Here is an 18,724-nt window from a genome sequence, read left to right as displayed (position 1 = left end):
CACGTCGGTCTGTCGTGCGAGCTTGAAAAGCGGGACGCCAGTCAGAAACAGGTTCTTGCGGAGAAGACGTAGTGGACGAAGACAAAAAGAAACTTACGCCGGAAAAAACCCGTATATACTATATTTTAAAACAGCAAAATATTTATTTGGCCGGGCTGGACAGAACTATTCCTCGCAGAAAAGCGAGCGCCCCTCTCCCGGGCACACGAGTACACATGAATAAAAATATGTATTTCTTCACACATGTATATACGTGCACACCCGCATACAGACATCTATACATGTACGGAAGCTTCGTGATCCACGCACCATGTGAATATATATATGACTGTATACAAGTAAATATACACTTAAATATATATTTCTATGTATATATGTGGATGTATACAAATAAATATACACTTAAATATATACTTATATACTTATATATATATGTATATGTTGAGAGGCTCGTGGGCAAGAGGCGAGTTAGAGTTTTAGAGACCGACTAGAGCAGGCCAGACGAAGCTGACGGCGTAGTCGATTTCTTCCGCAGAGGTGCACCCGAGCACGAGGAGTCTGCCGCTGCGGTAGACGATGCAAGTCGCCCCTTTCTTCTTCGGCAGTGCGCCGCGCCCGTCGCGGCGCTCGTCGGCGAAGGCTCGCCCGCGCTTCCTCCGCTTCTTCGAGGCGAGTTCGCCGCCGCGACCCTGCGGCGACGAGGGCGCGGAGGACGCCGAGTCCTCGCTGCCTTCCAGTCCCGCGAAGAGCTCCGCGGCTGCAAAAAACGCCAGAGACAGACTGGCATAGCCCAGTGCAAAGGGCGAGCAGGGAGTTCGAAAGAGAAAGCAGCCACGCGCAAAGAGGAGGAGGGAGAGGCACCGCCAGCCCCCCTCCCCCCTATCCGAGGAGAAACGGCGCTTTGCACAGTGCAGCAGAGCGCGACCGGAGACGCCGCGCATGGATGCTGCCTCTCAGTCTCTTATTTATTTTTTTAAGAACTTTTTTCCCTCAGTTTTCTCACCGATGGGGTCTTCGTCCTCGCCGTCGTCTCCTCCGGACCAGACGTTCTTCTCCTTCCAGACGAGCGCGGCAGCAGCAGGCGCCTGTCTCTTCTCTCTCGCCGCCGCGCCAGGCGCTTCCCCCTCGGGCGTGCCGATCGCGTGCAGACGCCGGCACGGACGTCTGTCGCCTTCTGCTGAGCTGGCGCCGTCGCCGCGACAGCGATCGCGCGGCGGCGCGTCTTCTCGCTCGGCTCCCGCCGCGGTCAGCGCCGCGCTGTCGCTTGAGGCCGCCGCGAGGGGCGCCGCAGCCTCGAAGGCGGGGAGAGGCACGCGAATCGTCAGCCCGTCTTTGATGCCGACGACGCGGCCCTGGAGCGACGGATGCGACTCGAGCCGCTCGAGGTCGGGGCGGAAAGCACCCCCCAAGTCCAACCGACACACCATCTGCTGCGTCTCGATCTCCTCCGGCACAAAGCGGATGCGCGGGTCGCTCACGTAACTCAGCGCGCACGCCGCATCTGATGACGCAGAAGACGCGAGCGGCGCCGCCGCCGCGAGCCGCTCGCCGCTCAGGAGCCGCTGCTTCTCTGCCTCCTCCTGCGCGACGCCAGACGCACAGACCCGAGCACAGACCCGCGAGGGAGTGAGAGACAGGAAGCCGCGCGGAGAATGCCCAACAACTCCCGGGCGCAGGCGTTTCGTCTCGAGCCCGGCGGTTCCAGTCTCTGTAGATGAATGATGAGAAGCGCTCGGCGGCAGTCAGCCGCCGCGAGTCGCCGTCTCGGCCTCCAGGGCTCCGCTTCGCGCCTGGTTCGGCGCCTCTCTTTTCTGCGTCTCGCCTCTGCGCCTTCAGCGCCGCTGCGCAGCCTGGCTGCAGTGCTCTCGAGCTGTGTGTGCGGAGGTCTCACCTGTCGCTTTTCCTCCTCCTCGGCGGCCTGTCCCCTGGCGAGCGAAGCGCCGTGCCCGAATCTCCAGCGCATGCGGAACTTGAGTTTGTAGGCGACGCGGTAGGCTTGCCAGGCCGCTTGCTCCCGCGTGACGCCGCCCATGATGGAGAGTCGGCCGTTCGCGCTGAGCACGGCGGTGCAGGACGGACTCTTGAGTCGCAGCACAACCGGAAGCGAAGAGCCGCCGCTGTACTCAGAGTTCGGCAGCGAGCGCGCGATCAGAAACAAGTCGCGCGCGGAGAACCCCGTTGCGCAGACGCAGATGGACGTCCAGATGTTGGTGACATACGCCGACGGCGCGATCGTCGCAGAGAGCGCCTGCGGCACCCGCTTGTCAGACAGATGAAGCGGAAGCGGCGAGAAGGAAAAAGACGCAGGCAGTGGCGGCGGCGTAAACGGCGCTGACAGCGGCGACCCGCGCGGAGAGATGGCGGTAGACGCCGGCGCCGCCCCCGCCCACGGGGGCGGCCCCGGAGACCCGAGAGCGGGCGCGGGCAGAGCCGCAGCCGGCGGGTCGCGCAGACGAGCAGGAGAGGAAGGAACGGAAGACGACGGCTGAGGCGGACAAGAGGAGCCGGATGCTGGATGAGGAGAGAAAGACAAGGGAAGAGAAGAGGAAGGAGAAGAAGAAGGAGAGGCCGCGGAGCCCTCCCAGCGCGGAGGTAAAGCCGGCTCTTCGTCCTCGCCTTGCTGCGCGTCCTCTGAAGGAGGCGGCAAAAGCCGCGCAGGAGGCATGGCGCCGGCGGCAGCGGAGCCGCAGGCGGAAAGAAGAGAAAACTGGAAGAAAAAGCGGCAGTCAGACCGGCAGCACGACCGTTTGATCACCCTCGCAAAGGCGAACCGCTGGAGACGGCCGCCGGCGATCTCGGGAGGACGTCCGGAGGACACGAGGAGATTGAGAAAAGACACAGAGGCGTCGGGAAACTCGACAAGCATTAAAAACAAAGGAAACGGGGAGCTGAGAGAGCGCAGAACGCGCGGCTCAAGGATCGGATGGAAGAAAATCGTGCCTCAGTTCGTGGCGGTGCATGCCCCCTGAGACGACAAGATCCTCAGGGACGTTAGCTGTATGCACACTCGAGCAGGCGAAAGAAAAATTCAGGCAAAATGGAGGAAAGCGCAGAGTCAGGTGTGGAAGAGAGGAAGTCAGAGCTTTCTCGAGGAAGGGAACCCAACTCGATGAGAATGCATGCGCAGTTTTACGTGCATGCGCACATCGAGGTGTCGGCGCGACGCACAGTCAGTCCAGCGACATTCCTTTCTTCCGTCTTCTCTCCGCACTGTGCTGCTCTGTCTTCACAACGAGCCTGCCAGCGTAGAGTAGACTCCTGGCCCCGCCGCTCTTCTCTTTCCCCTGCTTCCAGCAGAAGAAAGAGAAAGGTCTGCTTTCTCGTAGGGCCTCAAGGAAGCACTCGAACCGCCTTCGTTGCGCGGCGGGGCTCCTCCAGGGCACCAAGAGCGTAGTGCGGCTGTCTGCAGCTAACCTCACACTGGAATGCGCTCTATTCTAGCGAGAATCCGACAGCCTCTTGCCTTCGCCCTCCTTCAGAAGCAGCCAGTGGTTCGAGGTTTGTCCTCGTTCGACCTAGACGACTGAGGCATATGCTGTGAGGCGGGTGGAGGCCTCGCTGCTCCAATACATTCGACTTTTTTAGGGACAAGGTCGCTGCGGCTGCCTTCGCTCGCACGGAGAGCTGCGGTAGTGTGCCAGACAATCGAACCCTCCAGCTTTTCTTCTCTGAGAGCCGTCTGTTGCGCTCTTGACTTCACGAGTCTTCGCAGAGCGAACTGCCTTCGCGGGAGGTGAATACAGACTTCCGGTCGCCACCGCGCATCGGGAGAAATCCTCAGCGGGTCGGAATACACGCACACGAGCGCTTTCTCTCCTCTCACGAGCTTGTCGCGAAGAAAATCGCCAGCGCTGAGGGAGCAGTTTCCTCAAGGCGAGCAGCAGGGGACGCAGTAAGGATCTCGGGGTACCCACTCGCCCTATCCAAGCTGCATACTGAGTTGAATTGCGCACGCCTACTAGGCATCGGCTCCCAAGTGCTTCGCGGCGAGGCCGGGCTACGAGCCATTTTTTCTAAAACCCTAAACAATCGTCACTTAGGAGCGTGACTCTCTCGCGTCTCTGCAGAAGAGTCGATTCACAGTTTTCTGTTTTCACAGTGTTCTGCGAGGCGCGCGCGGAGCTTCCCAATGCCTCGCACGCGAACGTCTTTGCTCTCTTATACAAAAAAAACGCGCATTCGCGACGCACGCACACCGCCCAGCCGCCCACGCCGCGGATGGCGCATCTGCTCGCGAGGCGGCGAGGCATGAATACCAGACGCATCCTTGCGTATTTGCTCATTGCTCACAGCGACACACGCAGCCACATCTCTGCGCGGGGAAAAGGGACAGCCCTCCCGCGGCGTGTTGTGCACGCCGACTGCAAAGAGCGCCATCTCATCTCAGGCTGGAGCCCGACGAGCACCTCTCTCCCCCTCTCCACCTTTCTCTCTCTTCCGCTCTCTTTCTCTTTGCTTTTTCTCCCTCTTTTGGCTACAGCCCTCAGGCGACGGCGTCCTGCGAGATCAAACGCCGGCGAGCAACGCTCGGGGCGCGTCGATGCCGTCTGATCTCTGAACTCGCCGCGAAGGGCTTGCCGTCTGCGACCGAGTCAGGCTGAGACGATCAGCAAGCCTTCTTAATGTTAGTCTGTACGGAATACTTAGGACTATCTCTTTATATTAATGATAATGCATTGAACAGCCTGGCGGGCTCACCTGCTTCTGCATCGGCTTTTTTAAGCCGTGAACACGCCGCGAACGAGTGCGGTGCCGGCGCGCCTCCTTTTCTTCTCTCCAGTCGTGTCTGCTGAGAGGCCTGCACGCGAAGGCGCTCTGCTACACCGGACCCCGGCGCAGGTCGAAGAAATAGTAGCGAAACGCGGCGAACAGGCGCCGGACTGCGCCGCCTCCCCTCCCCTGCCCTTTCAGAACAGAGCTATCAGGTCTCCGTCTGAATTCGAAGGCGGCGGCCGCGGGAGGCGTGAAGTGAAGACGCGGAGCTAGTCCTCGGAGAGCGCGGCTTCGCCGCGCTCTCCTGAAGTTTTTTCCTGTCGCTTCTCCGCACGCTGCGGCTGCCTGGGACACTGTGTAAGACGACCCTGGATCCCTCAGAGATTCTCGCAAAGATCAAAATGAGCAGCGAAGTGACAGCCGTAACGAGCACGTCAGCCAGGTACGAGGTCAGCGTGCCGCCCACCACCACCGCGTAGAACAGAGCCTGAAAACAGCGAAATGCACAAGTCCCGCAAGCACACACACGACGTCGAGCGCGACGCAGAAGTCCAGAAAGCACGCAGAGCGAAGAAGGCCGCGCAGGCACGGAAAGAGAGCGCCCTTTTCAGCAAACGTGGTTCCTACCGAGAAAGTCAACGCGCTGCGCGAGTCACACGCCCGGCGAGCGTGGCGACCCCGAGCGCGACCTGCGCGACAGACCCCAGGTGCTTCGACACACGGCGCAGCGAGAGAGTTGGAGAGCGGCGCCACTCGACAGACACGCTGGAGGCTGCGGAGAAGCGAACCGCGAAGGTCAGGCGACGCCTGAGAGCGCCCACGAAGAGCGAGAGGCGAAAGAACGAGACGCAGAGGAAACAATGAGGCATGGAAACGAAAGATGATGCGAGAAGAGCCGGAGTTCACGCGCCGCCCAGTGTTGGTAGGACTTTTTCATCTGCAGCCAGGCAGGACGAGGAAGCTTCTTTCTTACTAAAGGGCTCTTGAGGCCGCCGTATACCAAGAGGAGCTGCAGGCCCATATTGAAAGAATGAATGAGCGTAAACGAAGTCCCCAGTTGCACCGCGCTCACAAGAAACCACATGAGCGTGCGATTCTGAAAAAAAAAACACAGAGACCGCCGCAACACAACGCTTAGCGGAAAAAGAAAAAACGCATCTATTCATTATGAATATCCATATGCTTGTCACTCTAGCTATCTATCTGTATCCTTCTCTATGTCTATCTTTCTACATATCTGTTTCAATATCTACGTCCGTCTAGCTGCATATACCTCATTGCAACCGTCCAGCGGGAAGCGGCAGGTGCCTGGCGGAGGAAAGCCACGCCGAGAGGGACAAGTCGAGAAGCAAGGAAGCTCGAAATCGAAACTGAGCCGACACGAAGCTTCGCGCGAAAGAGCCTCTCTTCTCCCCTCCCCTCTTCTCTCCCCCGTCCCCCCCCCTGCCCTCGCACACCTGTCGTCGGCTATCCGGACTCAGGTTGCCCACGAACTCACCCATTGCCTCCGGGAGATTCTCAGTTCGCGTCTGACGGCCTTTGCCGCTTGCTCTCTTCTGTTCCCGCGCTCAAGCACTACCAGGGGGTCGCCTGTCGGCACGTCGGAATCGTAGTGATCGGCGCGCGAGTCTCTCTCTTCTTCGAGTGCGCCGCTGCGTCGGCTTTGGCGGCCGAAGGCGAGCGCCGCGCGCCTCAGGCGCTGTTCGATCGCGGCGCTGCTCCGCGGCCGCTCCGTGGAGGGCGAGCCTCGTGCGTCAGCGAACGCCGTTCTTCGCCTGTGTTTTGCGTCTTCGCCGCGCTGCTGTGGAGCGTCCTTCAGCGGCGGCGGCGCAGAAGAGCCGCTGAAGGACAGGTCTCGGGTCGCCGTCGCCGCCGCCGTCGCGCCGGCGGCCTTCTCCCGCGAGACCGAGGCGACGGCATGCAGCTGGGGAGCCTGCGCGTTCGCGTATAAGGGCGCAGAGTCGGCAGCTGCCGGATGCGTGGAAGTGTCGGCGGAGGCAGAGGACTGAGCGAGGCTGTCGCCTCCCCAGTTCGAACCAAACGTCGCGGAGGAGGACGCCGCGCGCGAGGCCTGCGGCGTGACCCAGCCGACGCAGAGGAGAAGCACGCAGAACCAGAAGAGGTCGGCGGACGCGGCGCAGGAGAGGGGGCGGCCGCGAGCCTGCCTCGGCGCGATGACGCAGGGGGGAGCTGCGCCACGCATCTTCCGCGGCCAGGCGCGCGCAGCTGCGGCGCGAGAAGGAAGAGGAAAGGCACCCGTCGGCGGCGGCGCGTGGGCGGAAGCAGCCAAAAATGCGCAGAAAAAACGGCGGGCTGCGAAGCATCCACGCAGGCACCCCACGAAGCATCCACGCGGGCACCACGAAGAGACGCAAACAGCAGCGGCGCGCAGGCAAGAGCGAGGAGAGGAGAGAAGAAGAGAGCCACGCCTCAGGTCGTCTTCCCCACGCAGACGAGGGAGGGGGCGAATTGGCAAAAGTCGATGCAGCCGAGCGCAGAGAAGAGAAAAAGACGACAGGCACGCCGAAAACAGCCACGCCTCAGGGGACCGGGCGACGCGCAGGCTCGAAGCGGCGAACACGACGACGCAGCACCCAAGAGGCGTCCGTCGTCGCCGCATCGCACGAAAGAAAGCAGGGGAAGCGACAGTTCGAGGCGCGTCGCAGACGCAAAGAGCCCTTTGCCTTCTCTCTCTCTCCTTTAGGGGACAGTGGAGCCCCGAAAAACACGCGAACCGCGTCTGGTTGCAGTCGCTCCGTTTCGACCTGCCTCCTGTCTCCGCCGCAGAGGGGACTGTGCATGCGTCCAGGCCCGTTCGGGCTCCAAATGAAGAGCTCGTCCAACGGAGGGAACTGCGGCATTTTTTTCGCTTTTCCGCGTGTGTTGCATTTTGCTTCATCCTCGTTGACGACGTGACGATCAACACACACACGCGCCAGGCCATCTCTCAGCAAAAGACAAAGGGCTTTCCGTCACCACCACCACCGCGGACCGCGTCCGCACGGTTCCGCCCGCCCGCGGACTCGCGGCGGGAGAGGAGCTTGCGGATTAGACGAATTTTTGAAGCACAAATTACCAGTCGAGAGAGGATCACGACTTGAACCGTTTCGCACCCTGCATGGAGGCCTGCGAGGGCGCATGCGTGCAAAAATCGAAAGTCCCACCGCTGTGTGCAGAGACTGGCGGAATCCACGCTTCTCGCGTCTCTCTTGGATGCGTCGACCGTCACCCCAAAGTTGTCTTCAGCGAGAGGTTGCAAGAAACGCACACGCCTAGCGCAGGCCGCCGAGAAAGCCGCTCGTGCTTCTTGCCTTCTGCCGTCGTAGGAGCCCAGCAGCGGTGCGATGAACTTGCGTTTCCGCCCTCCGCGAGCCTGAGAGCCTGCCCAGGCGGCTGCTGTCTCCGAGAGAAAGCCCGAAGGTCGGCATGCATTTGCCCGTGCCCACTTTGCCCACTCAGTCATCGGCTTGCGCGTCTGCAGTCTGTTCCACCTCTGTAGCTGCGAAGCTCCATCGTTCAGCGCACAAAGAGCCGCCTGCGCTGAGACTCTGCGCCGCAGCGAGCTCGAGCCTCGCGCACCCGCGCTTGCCTCGCGTTCGTCCCTTCTCTCCCCTCGCGGTTCGCTCCGTGCTTCGCGTGAGTCAAGATGTCTGCCTTGTCTCTGTCTCGGCCTTCTTCGCCTCCGCGGGCCGGCGGCCGCCTCTGCAGGCGGGCGGAGTGTGTCTCGTCTTCTCACGCACCGTCCTCTTCGACTACTCGCCCCGAGGCCGCAGCGCGGCAGCTGGCGTGCCTCGCGCCCGTCGCCCTCGCTCGCAGTCCTTCTTGCTCCTCTCCCCTGCGGCCTGCTGCGTGTTCCTCTCGCTCGCTCAGCTCTCTCTCTCCCTCTTTCTCTCCTCTCTCTTCTCTCTCTCCTCTCTCTTCTCTCTCTCCTCTCTCTCCTTCTCTCTCGTCGCGGCTGCCTCCGTTGCCGCTTCTCTTTGCAGCCGCGGCCTTCGCCCAGGCAGTATGGGACTACGGGCGAGCGAGCCCGGAGGCAGACGAAGTGGGCGTCCGTCGCGACGGGCGCGAGCGGCTCGTGTCGCCCCTGGGTCAGCAGGGGCGCTTTTCGCTGAGCGCGGACTCCACCGAGGAGGACTCTCTCTCCGCGGAGCTGTCCTCGCCGTCTGCGGAGGTCTCCGAGCGGGAGTCAGGTCCCACGGAGCTCGCTGGGAGCCGGCGGCCTCTGCGGAAGATGAAAGAGGCGACCCAGTCGGTCCCGCACTGGCAGCCTCCGCCGCGGGCGTACGCAGTCGCGACCGAGATTGCCGAGGCTCCCTCCCCACACCCCTACCCCGTCCCCCCGCGGAGGAGGGGAACGCGCCTGAGGAAGCGCGCCCGCGAGCGAAATCGACGCCCTCGCGCCAGTGGAACGCGCGCGATGCGCCTTCCAGGCTGCGCAGGAGCTCCAGCAGCAGGCGCGTCCCAACGCGCAGCGAGCTAGACTGAGAGGCAGTCGCGCGTCGGGAGACCGAGGCGGCGGCCGCCGGCGAGGCGCTGAGCCTGGCGACCGCCTTGAGGATGCTCCACGACGCCGAGACAGAGGCGCAACAGGCCGATGAAAGGGGGGCGACCGGCGCCCGCCGGGAGGTCGCGGCGAAGAACTTGGCGCCGCTCTTCCTCGACAGACTAGACCGACAAAGCAAGGTGAGGAGGCTGCCGCAGCAGAAAGAGAGGGCGGGCGGAGACGCGGGTGGGAGGGCGGTGGGAGGGGTTCGCCGAGCTCGGCGCTTGTCTCGCGCAAACTTGGAGCGCACAAAGGAGACGGGGTGGGCTGTGGAGGATGCCGGCAAAGAGCTGTGTTTGTCAGGTGTCTGTCTGCTTGTGTCCAGCTCACCCTGCTCGCCGCCACCGCAGTGAACGTCGCTGTCATCTTCTATACAGTCAGCGCGACACGGGAGCCGCGGAAGATGAATATGCGTGAAGTGCTGGGCAGGTCCTTCTCCACGCCGCTCGGCGTTCTGGTAGGTGCCCCCGAGCGAGCTGCGCAACTGCGACACCGCCGCAAAAAAGGCAGAGAAGATCCTCGCGCGGGCGTCGACGCGTCAACACGCTCGCGCGCGACGTTTGGAGCCGAGACGCAAGAGAATCAAGGGTGGAAGGGACGGGGGGGGGCGGGGTACACTCCTCGGCTGTCGGCGCGCGTACAAGAGCAGTGTTCAGAGTTTGTCTGCGCGGGCGAGGCGGCACGAGGGCGAAGCGGCGTGCACGCGGATGCGTCCTCGTCCTCTTGTTGTCCTGTCTGCAGGTGCGGGGATTGCACGCGGTGCTCCCGATATTAGCCGCGGTGATAGGAGCGACGAAGGCACTTGGCGCCTACATGCTCGGCAAGTTCCTGTGGGACGACGGGCAGAACGCTGCGCGCGCCCGAAAGCTCGTCTTGCAGAGGCGGAAAGCGCTTCGCGACGCGTGAGCCGCGGGAACGCGGCGAGTCCACCGACGGCGACCGCGAGACAGTCTGCAAGCCCTAGCGCTTCATTTTCGCAGATCCGAGGGCCGCAGGCGAGCCGGGCGGCGGCGACGCGTCTGAGGAAGACAACGGGCTCCGCCAGCTCCTCCGGATGCTGGTGCACCAGGCACTGCACGGCAATCAGGCAAAAAAACCTGCCGAAAAAGCGACGGTCCTCTAGAGCGCCTCGCGAAAAGAAAGACCGACCGTGCGCGCGCTGCGAGGATCCAGAGACGAAGGAAGCGCGTGCCGCGCGAGCGGAGCGGGGCTTTAGAAAGCCGCGGCAGACTTCGGCTGCCTGTCTGCGATGCCCGTCTCGTGGAAGACGCGCCGCAGCTGAGAGGCGAGAAAGTAGCGAAAAGCAGAGCAGAGGCCTGGAGGAGGATCGCGCAGGGAGGTCGCGCGAGGCCTTCGGCGCCAAGTTGACGCAGCAGGAACGCATCGTCGAAAAGGCGAGCGGGAAGGAGGCCGTCGTACCTGCTGTCCAGCGAGTCCAAGAAGAAACAAATGACGTGTGTTCTGATTTCAGGCGGGCATGCTTCGGGCGCAGACATCTGCACACGGCTGGATGCGTGTGCGTTTTTCTAAAGGCTCGCGGGATCTGTCATCTGACTCCCGCGCTGCCTGCGGACGAGGAGATCTGAAGGTGTGCGTACAGCAGATGAGCCTCCTCGGCCTCCTCCTTTAGACGGAATCTCGAACGCCGATACCTTGGATTTGTGGAGAGATGTCGAGCTGCGCGATCGCTGGCTCAGCTCGCATGCGTTTCGTGTGTGCTCCTCTCAGAGGCCGTTTCGTGTGCGACGCTCTTCGCCCCGCGCCGACGCGGTGAAGCCGATTTTTCCGCACTGCGTGTCGTGTTAGCGCAGAGCCGGAAGTTCGGGGCGCAGAGACTTCCGGCTGCCAGCATGTGCCCGCGCGCCCGAAAAACCAAACTCGAGCGACGTGAGAAGAGGCTAATGGAGGAGGCTGGTGGCGGCTTTGCTAAGAGGCTGCGGCGGACAGATGGCACAGGCAGGGAGCGAAGCGCTCAACGCCATCTCCCCCATCCACCCCCTAAAACGGAGCTACGTTGAACTTCTTGGCGGCCTGCGCCCGCGTCGCAGTCTCTGCTCTCACGCATCCCGATGTGCAGACAGCGATATCCTTGCACGATGTGAAGTGTCCAGGTGGGTGCGTGCCTGTCCTCGGCATGTGAGCAATGTAGCAAGTCTTGTCGCGAACCTGAGACGTTTCTTGTTCCATTGTGTCGAGCGAGAAAGGGAGAAGCAGGGCGCGCGGCCTCTGCGGCACGTGCAGGGCGAGCCGTGGTGTGCAGCGCGGAGGAATTCTAGAGTGCGAGACGGAGCTGGCAGCTACTCTTCAGCACACGTAGCACGACAAACCATCGTAGGAGGAGGCGCATGGATGCATGCTGGCCTTATACCTCCGCGCACGTGAGCATCCCTCTGGATTTCGCCGCAACGGGGAAGCAAACTCTGCACCCCGATAGAACTGTCTAGCCGGCTGACGCCAGACGCACTACCAGGCCTCAAACTGTGTCGAGGGAGTCTGGGGTCACTCGGCCGCGCGCGACTGTCTACACGCATCCAAGAGCAGCGACCCCTACGAAAAAGTGAGGCGTCGTTTAGCGAAACACACCCCCGTCTTTTGGAAGTTCTGCGGGCGAAAAAGAACGAAATTGAAAGACGCCAAAGAGCCGCCGGCGAAAGACCGGCAGGCCGCGCCGCTGCTCAGGGTTTAGATCAAAACGTCCCTGGGAGAAGGCACGCGGCGGAACAGGCGCCTCGTTGGAATGACGCCACGTACTTTATAGAGAAAGAGAAACAGACAGAACGCAACCGGCGAACACGCGACACCGAAACGAGAGCGGCGTGAACGCATATGTAAATGCATATATACATGCACCTATATGCATGTATATCTATGTTTATATGTATAAGTATATACCTCCGCGTATGCGCGCAAGAAAGCCTGCACGCGTATATATAAATAAATGCATATATATACATATATGTATATATATATATATTTAAATACAAACGTGCGCACACGGAAGCCTACGCACCTCTGCGGTTATGTGGGAACCGTGCGCCGGCGCGGGTTCGCTCAAGTCTCCAGAGAGCGACCGTGAAACCCTGAAGCGTAAGGAATAGCTCCTAGAAAAACTTTTAACTCCCATCACGTGCATGCCCATAACATGGCGCTGCGCATCGAATCGCATGTACACAAACCCTGAGCCGCTCCAGCCGGCAGAGACGGCCGCGTGAGAGAGACGCCCGAGCAAAAACTGAAGAAAAACACGCTGACAGGTCTTCCGCAATTTGCCACGAAAGGCACATTCCGGCACCTGTCAAGGTGACGGCACCCCTCCACGTTCGCGACTATCTCCGCTGACTGACTGAGTGCGCGGCCATCGAGGCGCGAGGCTGTTCTGTACAACGCAGTAGCCACCTGCGCATGCAGGTATATACATATATAAGCCCATGTGTGTCTGAGTATGTATCTATGTATATTAAATATATAATGCATACATGTGTATCGTATGTAAACACGTTGGTGCACGTCCTGGTAGTGCATGCCCGTGTCTGGCGTTGCTGTGCCAAGCTTAAAGATCACGTCTCGCAGCCCCAGCTTCCCCGCACAGAAAGACTAATAAAAACTACTCAGGCGCGCCCTCTTCTGTGAGAGCGGTGTGTGCCCCTCGGTAGTAGCCGTCGCCTTCTAAGACTGGCAGAGGTGACGCCCAGAGGCTGCTGAAGGAACGACCACCGACCCAGAGCCCTTTTGAGCCACCCCAAGCACCGAACATCGAACAAAAAACCCCACAAGGGCGCTGGGAAACGAAAATGCGCAGCGCACCCGCTCGCGCGTCGTCGCTCACGCACATACTCGCCGCGACCGCCATCAGGCACGCATTATGTGCATTCACGCACATACATATATACATCCACATACACCTATATATATATATATATGCACAGAAAACATGCACCTCCGCAGCACGCGTGAAAATAAAAAAGATGTCTGTGCGGCAGCGTGCGGATGTGGCTGCGCCGCGTTGAGCGTAAAGCGTGAGCTCGACTCTCGGCGTGGATATCTGTGTGTGCGTGTGGGGCGGGAGAGCGAGAACTCGTAGACTCCGCTTCTCTAGGCGCTCACACGTCTCTGCAGCGTTGCGGCGCATCTTCGAGAACTTGCGCGGACTTCACGAAATGGCCGCACGCTGCGGCAGACTCGCCAACTGGATCTCAGCTGCCTCTGACCGTCGCTCAAGCGTGTGCTGAATCACGCGGAACCGCGGAACCACGACGCGACAAGCTCTCAAACTGCCGCGGAACTGCCCACCTGGACGCGCGACTGTGCGAACATCCACCACGCGTGTATAGCTAGGCAGCGACACAGCCGCCAGACAGGCTCTCCAAAGATTCACTAATGCACATATTTGTGAAAAAGCACTTCAGCTTCTCTTCGGGCGCTTCCTTTGGGCGCGCCCTGACCGCCATCCTTGAGTCCTCTCCCTGCTAGAAGAAACGCGCAGGCGGGCGCGGCTGAGACGCACGCGTCTCGGAGAGTGGAGTCTCTTCTGTACATCGGGAACGCTCGCGGCAGGGAGGAGACGCAGGCGCAACGCATGCAACGGCTCATGTATTTAGGTCGCGAACTCAGACAGAGACGAGAGAGCCCGCAACGCACATGCTCACCGACCTCGAGGCGAGCGGAAAGAAGGAACCGCCGCGACTTCCCTTCAGAACTTTTTTCCTTCAGTACGGAGACATCTGCGTGTGAGACTCGAGCCACTTGCTCCCTTCGGAGTCGCCAGACTCTGGCGGACTCGGCGTCTTCTCGCGACTCGCAACCTGCTTGCGACACAGCCTGAAAAATCAGAAAAAGCAAACTATGAAAGGCTAGAGTTAACAGCGCAAGTGAGGGCAGTCGCTTGACCCGAAGAAAAGCGCGAGACTGGCAGACAGGCTGTCGGCAGAGATTTTAGAAGCGTCTGGCTCACTCAATGATCTTTGTCAGATGTTGCCGGCCTTCGAGCTGAACCGCGATGTGCGGACAGATGGAGAGAAGGAAGTCGCGATCTTGGTCAGTGAAGCGCGGCCGCCCGACGGGGTTGATCACCTCCACGACGCCGATGATGTTGCCCTAAAAAGCGAAAAAAAAGAGTTTTATCTGAGGCATGTGACCCAGAACTGCCCAGAGCTCGTGAGACCCAAGGCACGATTTCACGCAGAAAAAAGACACGCTCACGAGGATGCTAGCCTGCGCAACCTGTCTTCCGTGGAAAACCAAGTCCAAAACCCACGAACAACCTTCGAACGAAGAAAGCTTCTCGCACCTCAATGCCAAAGATCGGCGCCGCTAGAACGTGTCTGACGTCTGGCGTCCCGGGCAGTGTATGTACACCTGGAAGGGGCCCTGACGAAGGCACGCCTTCCGGCGCCTCGTCGCCTCCTCCAGTTTTCTCTTTTTTCTCCGTCCTTTGTACTCGCTCCTCGCCGCCCTCTGCGCTTCGTCTCTCTTCGGCTGAAGAACGCGCTTCGCCTCCTCGCTCTGGCTGTCCCCGCCTTTCGCGTGTGCCCGCAGCTTCTTCAGTTACCACTGACTTCCTCGGCGACAAGGCGGAGAGCAGCGGCGACGTCCAGCTATCCCGCCATCCCCCCAGCGTTTCGTCTCCCGCGCGGTCGTTGGGCTCGAGCCTCGGATCCGGAGCCGGCGGAGACGTGGGAGGCTCGGTTTTCTCCGCGCTCTTGGAAGACGAGGCGAAGAACAACGACGAAAGCGCCGAGAGCGAAGGCTGCTTGCCCTTCGCTGGCAGTGCCCACGACGCGCCCTCCTCCGTCGACCTCTTCTTCACATGCGCGCCTTCCCAGTTTATCAACTGGCCAGTTTCAAACACGACGCCCGGAATGCCTACGTGAGACTGGAAAGACACCGCGACAGCAGACTCCCTTCCTGAAAGCGTCGCGGACACTCGGCGGAGCAAGGGACCACGCGCGCACTCGAGCAGGCGAGGAGGAGCAGAGATTCACACTCAAGCCGAGAGGCCAGCAAAGGGACATAAATTAGATGCCACAGAGGGAGAAAGAGAGAAAGAGAGAAAAGGAAAGACGGAGAGACAGAGGGAAGAAGGCAGAGACAGATGATATGGGAGCTGGAGTGGGTCGTAGCGCTTACGGGCACGCAGACGCTTTGGCCGTCGACGACGGCGTCAAAGGTGCTGTCCTGGGCATCGAGGAGATAGAGGACAACGTGTTCAGCCTGGAGGTAATTCTTGAGACAGCTCGCCACCTCCGAGTGAAGCACACGCGCCTGCTCGCGCTGCTGCTTCCGCCGCTCGCCCTCCTTCGTGTCCAGGAACAGCAGCGGCGCCATGCCTGCGTCGCGAGAGAAGGCAAATGGCAGCAGGAACAGATTTTGAAGACATTGGTCAAAGTAGAAAAGGTTTACGGCGTAACATGGGCGACCGTCAAGACTCGTGCGTTGTGGAAGCGCCTGTGTGCGGAATCTACGCGGAGAGCCGGGTGGTTTACGGTTGTCGCAGGCGCGCGACGCCTGGGCGCGCTTCCTGACTCTTGCAATTGAATCTCTTTTCGCGCTGTTGCAAGAAGAGAAACCCTCACCGAGGATGCAGCCGATGGAAATGCCAATGCCCGTCCCGATGTAGTAGTACTTGCGACAGATAGGGCTCTCGAGTTGCTCCTTCGTGAAGCTGCGGGGTGAAAAAAGCGCACATGCAGAGACAACACACGCCTCACGGTCCTCCAGCGACAACGCACCGCCCCCTCAACTCCCTCCCCCCCCCCCGCCCCCCCCCCCCCCCCCCCCCCCGCTCCCGCGAGCCAGCCGGATCGCTGCCTGAGCTGCCAAGAAAGCGCGACAGCGCGCGTTTTCCCTTTTCGCAGATGGTGTCGCGTCTATCAGAATCCCGAGGCAGGCACGGGGCTGCAGCCTCAGTCCGCGCGCGCGCTGTCCTTCTGGCTCAGCGTGCTGCGGGGGCCGTCTCCGCGCCTCCTTTCGCCTCTCTGCTTTTTGTGGCTGCGTGCTCTATTTTCTTTCCTCTCAGCAGCCGCGCACGCAACCCTGAAGGTGATGCGTCGCAGAGTCCGCTCTGTCCAGGTTCCACGCGCCGGCGCCTCACTCAGGCTTCGGGAGCGGCAGGATGCGTGCGCTCAGCTCCTCAATGCGACACCCCAGCCACAGTCCCATCAGGTCAGAAATCCAGTTCCCCAGCGCCGCCGCGGTCATCGTCGTCAGGCCGAGTGTCACGCATAGCGTCGTGTCGAACTGAAGAGAAAACAGAGAGAGAAGGCGCAGCCGCCTCTCTGGGCAGGGCGAAACGCCGAGGTCGCCGCGCGCCCAGCGAGCGAGGGGCGCAGCTTGTGGGCTGGGAGGGGAGGGCGAGGTGGAGCTACGCGCGACCTGCGAGCGAGCCGCGCCTACGCAGAGGCCGCTTTCGAGTTTTGGAAATTCCAAAACTCCGAGAAACGCACCACGTCGCCGGCAGTGATCATGACGCAGTTGTCCACGAAGCCGAAGCCGATGAAGGGAAGGCTGGAGGACAAAGAGAGTAGCCACAAGTTCCTTCGGGACGGCGGCGCGGTTTTCGTCAGGCCTAAGGCGCCTGAAGGAGAATTCACGCACCGTAAAATGCCAAGGATACACACATATGCCTGCGCCCACGGAAGCGGAAAAAAGGAGCAAATCCTCGTAAATAAGGAGACAGAGAGAAAGACTCATACATACATACATACATACGTCACATTACGTTACATACATACATACATACATGCTTCACATTACGTTACATACATACATACATACATACATACATACGTACATACATACATATATACATACATACACATGTATCTCTACGCATAGAGATAGAGACATACACAGTAAGCACGAATGCATGCCTGTATAGGCAAACGCATACGTAAACATGCGTATGCATGCATATGCATGTAGAGCACGCGGTAAGACGCTCGGTCTGCAGAGAGAGTCCGCAGCCCCTCGCTGACTCCACAGGGGATCGCGGCGTCCATCCACGGCTTCGCCTCCGCAGAGGACAGTAACTTTTAACACCGCATAATATGCTAAAAAGTACCATTCAGGTACGATATGAAGCGGAGTCAGCATGCGTCTCTCACTTCAGCCCATCATACGGACGTAAAGAAAAGTGGACGCAGGAGTTCGAGGGGAGCAAGAAACGAAGCGGAAGACAGAGGAGGTGACTCCAGCAGCAGACAAGACAGCCAGCCCGATATGGAGACGAGAAGAAGCAGAGGCGGAGGGGGCAGACTGAGTGAAAGGGTGAACAATGGCATGACTGGCTCGAAGGACACGCAGATAGACTGCCAAATGCATCGACAAACCGATAGTGAGCGACAGCCTGTCGCCCAGACAGACAGAACTGCAGAGCGCGAGCAGCAGCGTGGAGAGGTCGACGCATGCAGAAGAACGCCGATAGACCCCGAGGCACGCAGGGGGTGGGCAAGCGTAATTCGTATCGCCTGTCTTTACCGGCTCTCGCAAGCGCTTCCGCGGCGGCGGAGGCCTCGGCAGCGGCGGCCTGCTGCAGCAGCGCCCGGCGCAGCTCCTCGACTTCTGGACCGCTGCCCTGCGAGGCTATCCGCTGCCACTTGTCCTTTGCCTGCTGGATGGAGCGGGCGACGGCCGCAGCCTCCGTCGCGGAGGCGAGCAGCGCCTCGGCGCGCGATATGCTCTCCAGCGCCGCAGCCGCAGCCGCCGCGGCAGCGGCGCAGCTCTGTGCCTCCACAGACGGGGGGTTGGTGGGCTGCGGCGTGGGAGCAAGCGGCGGAGGCCCAAAGAGCGGCGGCGGCGGCGACGAGGGCGCGGCGCAGGCGGGGAACGAGTGCGAGTAGAAGGGAAAAGGAGAAGCAAATGTCGACTGAACCGGCGCGGGCGGGCAGTACAGTCCCGCCTCGAGGCCCCCGGAGGGTGCTCGCGACCAGCGGCGGTAGGCAGAGGGCGGCGGAAGAGGAGGCGCGGAGGACTGGAGCCGGACGGAAATCGCAGGGGACGAAGGAGGCAGAGACGAAGGCGGCGCCTGACCGCCCTTTAGGCCCAGGTGATGCACTGGGGGTTGACGAGACGGGCACGCAGGCGCGACTCCTCCGTCGGCAGGCCCTTGTGGAACCGAAAAGGCGGCGAAACCCTGCGGCGGCGAGGCCGACGCCGGCGCAGCGGAGTGAGGCGTCGGCGCTGAGGAGCCCGGCGCGGCAGGCGAGGAAGACGACCCCGAGGAGGCAGGCGATCCAGGGCTGGGCGGCGACGAGGTAGCAGACGAAAACGCCATGCGAGGCGCTCGCGAGGGGGGCGAGCGCACGGAATACACCGGGGTGGGTCGCGGGCAGCAGGCAGGAAGCGAGCCCGCCAGCAGCGGCGCGGCGCGCGGCATCTGAAGCGCTGAGTGAAACAGAGGCGAAGCGCGAGAGAGATACGCTACAGATGCAGCGGAGGCGAAGAGAGACGATGCCGCGAAGGACGGAATGG

General features: G+C 61.1%; 5 protein-coding genes across 5 annotated transcripts; 2 read left to right on the top strand and 3 right to left on the bottom strand.

The window, feature by feature from the left end:
- Positions 1–476: 476 nt before the first annotated feature.
- BESB_036770 (uncharacterized protein) lies at positions 477–2,866 on the bottom strand (the record flags this gene model as incomplete). The annotated part of the gene is made up of 3 exons (XM_029362263.1): positions 477–757; positions 1,004–1,580; positions 1,892–2,866. The coding sequence occupies 3 exons, from the start codon at positions 2,864–2,866 to the stop codon at positions 477–479; spliced, it is 1,833 nt and encodes a 610-aa protein (XP_029221228.1).
- A 2,055-nt stretch (positions 2,867–4,921) lies between these two features.
- BESB_036760 (uncharacterized protein) lies at positions 4,922–6,916 on the bottom strand (the record flags this gene model as incomplete). Its single annotated transcript, XM_029362262.1, has 3 exons — positions 4,922–5,200; positions 5,687–5,809; positions 6,212–6,916. The coding sequence occupies 3 exons, from the start codon at positions 6,914–6,916 to the stop codon at positions 4,922–4,924; spliced, it is 1,107 nt and encodes a 368-aa protein (XP_029221227.1).
- A 1,443-nt stretch (positions 6,917–8,359) lies between these two features.
- BESB_036750 (zinc finger, C3HC4 type (RING finger) domain-containing protein) lies at positions 8,360–9,193 on the top strand (the record flags this gene model as incomplete). The annotated part of the gene is made up of 1 exon (XM_029362261.1): positions 8,360–9,193. One exon carries the CDS (start codon positions 8,360–8,362, stop codon positions 9,191–9,193), a length of 834 nt encoding a protein of 277 aa, XP_029221226.1.
- Positions 9,194–9,270: 77 nt separating this feature from the next.
- BESB_036740 (uncharacterized protein) lies at positions 9,271–10,842 on the top strand (the record flags this gene model as incomplete). The annotated part of the gene is made up of 2 exons (XM_029362260.1): positions 9,271–9,396; positions 9,718–10,842. 2 exons carry the CDS (start codon positions 9,271–9,273, stop codon positions 10,840–10,842), a joined length of 1,251 nt encoding a protein of 416 aa, XP_029221225.1.
- A 3,120-nt stretch (positions 10,843–13,962) lies between these two features.
- Positions 13,963–18,629, bottom strand: BESB_036730 (uncharacterized protein; the record flags this gene model as incomplete). Its single annotated transcript, XM_029362259.1, has 8 exons — positions 13,963–14,074; positions 14,208–14,350; positions 14,544–15,128; positions 15,383–15,582; positions 15,829–15,917; positions 16,347–16,492; positions 16,699–16,829; positions 17,732–18,629. 8 exons carry the CDS (start codon positions 18,627–18,629, stop codon positions 13,963–13,965), a joined length of 2,304 nt encoding a protein of 767 aa, XP_029221224.1.
- Positions 18,630–18,724: the final 95 nt, after the last annotated feature.

Source organism: Besnoitia besnoiti, chromosome II (genome assembly GCF_002563875.1).
Source record: "Besnoitia besnoiti strain Bb-Ger1 chromosome II, whole genome shotgun sequence".
In the NCBI taxonomy this organism is placed as follows: domain Eukaryota; phylum Apicomplexa; class Conoidasida; order Eucoccidiorida; family Sarcocystidae; genus Besnoitia; species Besnoitia besnoiti.
The sequence above is the reverse complement of the archived record's forward strand: the minus strand, read 5'-3'. Positions and strand labels throughout refer to the sequence as shown.